Source organism: Triticum urartu, unplaced genomic scaffold, assembly GCF_003073215.2.
Source record: "Triticum urartu cultivar G1812 unplaced genomic scaffold, Tu2.1 TuUngrouped_contig_4382, whole genome shotgun sequence".
Lineage (NCBI taxonomy): Eukaryota > Viridiplantae > Streptophyta > Magnoliopsida > Poales > Poaceae > Triticum > Triticum urartu.
Window position 1 is genome coordinate 1 of NW_024114966.1, and position 2,955 is coordinate 2,955.

A 2,955-nucleotide genomic window follows, 5' to 3' on the forward strand; every position below is an offset into this window, starting at 1 on the left:
CCCCCCGTGCCCCCCACGTTCAACCTGACCCTCCGAAGGACGGCTGACGCCACCGTCTTCATCTGCATGTAGGCCATCTCCTTCCCGAGGCACGCACGCGGCCCGGCGTGGAACACCGGATACCGCGCCGCGTCCACTGGCGCGAACTCGCCGCTGTCACCGAGCCAGCGCTCCGGCGCGAACTCCATGAAGTTCTCGCCCCACAGCTTCTCCATCCGCCCCATCGCGTACGCCGAGTAGTTGGCGAACCAGCCAGCGCGCACCACTGTGCCGTCCGGGAGGACGTCGTCCGCGACGGCTATCCGCCCGTTGAAGGGAACCGGCGGGTACAGGCGCATCGCCTCGGTGATCGCGGCGTGCAGGTAGTGCATGCCTTTCACGTTGCCGTCCGGCGACCGCGACACCTCGTCGTGGACGCGCTGCTCGCACCGCGGGTTCGCGGCGAGGAGCCAGAAGAACCACGTCAGGGCCGAGGTCGTCGTGTCCTTGCCGGCGAGAACGAAGCTGACGACCACGTCCCGCAGGAACCGGCGCCTGGCCTCCGGCGTAGGGAACATGGCGGCGAGGTCACCGCCGCCGTCCTCCTCGTCCATGGCCGCCATGAACCGGGAGAGCAGGTCCGGGTCGCCCTCATCGCGGCTGTTTCTCTGGCTCACCCCCTTGGCTTCGATGACGGACATGGCGTGGTCGTCTATGACGCCGACGGCTTCTCGGAGCCGGCGCGACTGGCCGATGTTGAGAAGCTTCGTGAGCTTCCGCACCGGTGTGGGCGCGTTCAACGTCCTCATGAAGGAGATCTCGACGGCCGTGTCGAACGCCGCGAAGAGCGCCTGGTGCCGGGGGTCACCCCACTCGAGGAGCGTGGAGCTCTCGACGCCGAAGGCGACGTGGCAGATGTTGTCGAACGCGAACCGACGCAGAGCCTCCTGCAGGTCGACGGCCTCGCCGGACCCCGCGGCGGCATCGAGGAACGGCAGGAAGCGGCGGCCGAGGTGGACAGTGAGGACGTCCTCGGTGAAACGCCGTAGCGAGCGGGAGGAGAAAGCGTACGACGCGAGCTTGCGCTGGAGACTCCAGAGGCGGCCATCGGCGCCGAAGAGGCCATCGCCGATGAGATCGGACTGCGCGGCGCGGAATTGCGCGCCGCGGTTGTAGTTGGCGAAGCTGGCGCGCAGCAGGTGGTCGACGGCGGCCGGGTCGGCGGTGGTCACGGCGTGGCTGGCGCCCAGGGCCCCCCACGCCTCGATGGTGCTGGACGGCGACGCGCGCAGCATGTCGGCGTACCAGTCGAAAAACCTCCCGCGGTTGCGGATGAACTCCACGGTGTTGCCCAGGACGGGGTTCGGGTGAGGCCAGTTGGCCGTTCTCGACGGAGAAGCTCGGCGGCGCTGGACATAAAGTACGACGGCGGCGGAGAGGAAGAGGAGCACGTACGCGAGGTGCGAGATCTCCATGGTTGCTCCCTGCTCCTGGAACTTGCGATTTGGGAATCCGGTCGCTACTTTTGCTGCTACGCGCGCCAAGACCGTTGAACGTCCACAGTCCATCCCGTCGCTATTTTTATTTATTTATTTATTTATTTATTTATGATGCGACTGTTTTATTTTACAAAAACACTAACGCCCACACGTGTGGGCGTTATCCAACTCGTCCACACGCCTGAATCGTCGTTCACTGTCTTTTGCACGAATTTTGACACGTAAGGGTGAATTTGGTGTGCCACGTAGGACGGGGCTGGTGTGTGGGCGTTAGAGATTTTGCCCACACGCCCGCACCACGCTGTTTGCCAGCTGCGTTGTGTGGGTGAACTGATTTTCGCCCACACAGCCACCACCTAGGTCATGCGCGTGTGGGCGAACTGTTTTTCGCCCACACGACACTCCTACCTTGTGGATGGCAACTGCAGTTACGTGAACGTGTCAACTCGGTATACACACATGGCAACTGTGATTCTTTGCTACACGGCAACTGCAGTTACGCGAACGTGGCAACTCGGTACACACACATGGCAACTGTGATTCTTTGCTACACGGCAACTGTAGTTACGCGAACGTGGCAACTCGATACACACACATGGCAACTGTGATTCTTTGCTACACGGCAACTGCAGTTGCGCGTACGTGGCAACCAGATAAACACACATGGACACTGTGATTAACAATACATGGCAACTATGGTTGGAGCACATGTGGCAACTAGGTAAACACAGATGGCAACTACTATTTTGACCATAAGTGGCAAGTAGTTAATCACACACGGCAACTACGACAATTACGGTTTGATTACACGCGGCAACTACCATAAATTAGACATGGCAACTATAGTTAACCAAAATAGATAGAATTGGCATGCTTTTACAACTACACTTCATTCCAGATAACTACATCTGCCAACCAGGATGGCAACTAAATCGTCATCCCGCTGGGTACCTAACGTAGCTGTGTCAGGACGTGTGGGCATTTTTGCTTCGTGCCACACGCACGGGGTGAAGATGAGTAGTACTTATTGGGCGTGTGGCACGAAGTAGCCGCGTCCACACATATGGGCAATTCTAATATCCGTCCACACATAGCCCGTGTGGGCTGCCTCCTGCTCATACCACACACGGTGTGTGGGCGCATGTCGTATATGTCACACGTGTGACAGTTATCGGCGTCCTTATTTTATTTTCTCGCTGCCCGGCAATGGAAAATCGACACACAACAACGCATGGCCTGTGACAATTCTCAATAAAAAAGGAAAAAAGAACATATGGCCTATGACAAGCGATGCGTTGAAATATCTCGGGCGGTGCTTGGGAAATTCCTCCCTCACCAAACATTTCATCATGTGCGATGGTGGGCTGCTGCTGGGATCGAGGCAAGTGAAAGAGACAACATATATTAACTTTTAGCCACAAAAAAACATATATTGACTTTAATTTGGTGATGCTTCTCGAATATTCGGTCTCAAGCT

At 57.8% G+C, this 2,955-nt stretch overlaps 1 protein-coding gene across 1 annotated transcript; it reads right to left on the minus strand.

Moving 5' to 3' along the window:
* Positions 1–13: 13 nt before the first annotated feature.
* LOC125527739 (cytochrome P450 94A2-like) lies at positions 14–1,716 on the minus strand (the record flags this gene model as incomplete). Its single annotated transcript, XM_048692251.1, is given in 1 exon segment — positions 14–1,716. A coding segment is annotated over 1 exon segment (1,534 nt), but the record flags the coding sequence as incomplete, so codon positions are not given.
* Between the last annotated feature and the right edge of the window lie 1,239 nt (positions 1,717–2,955).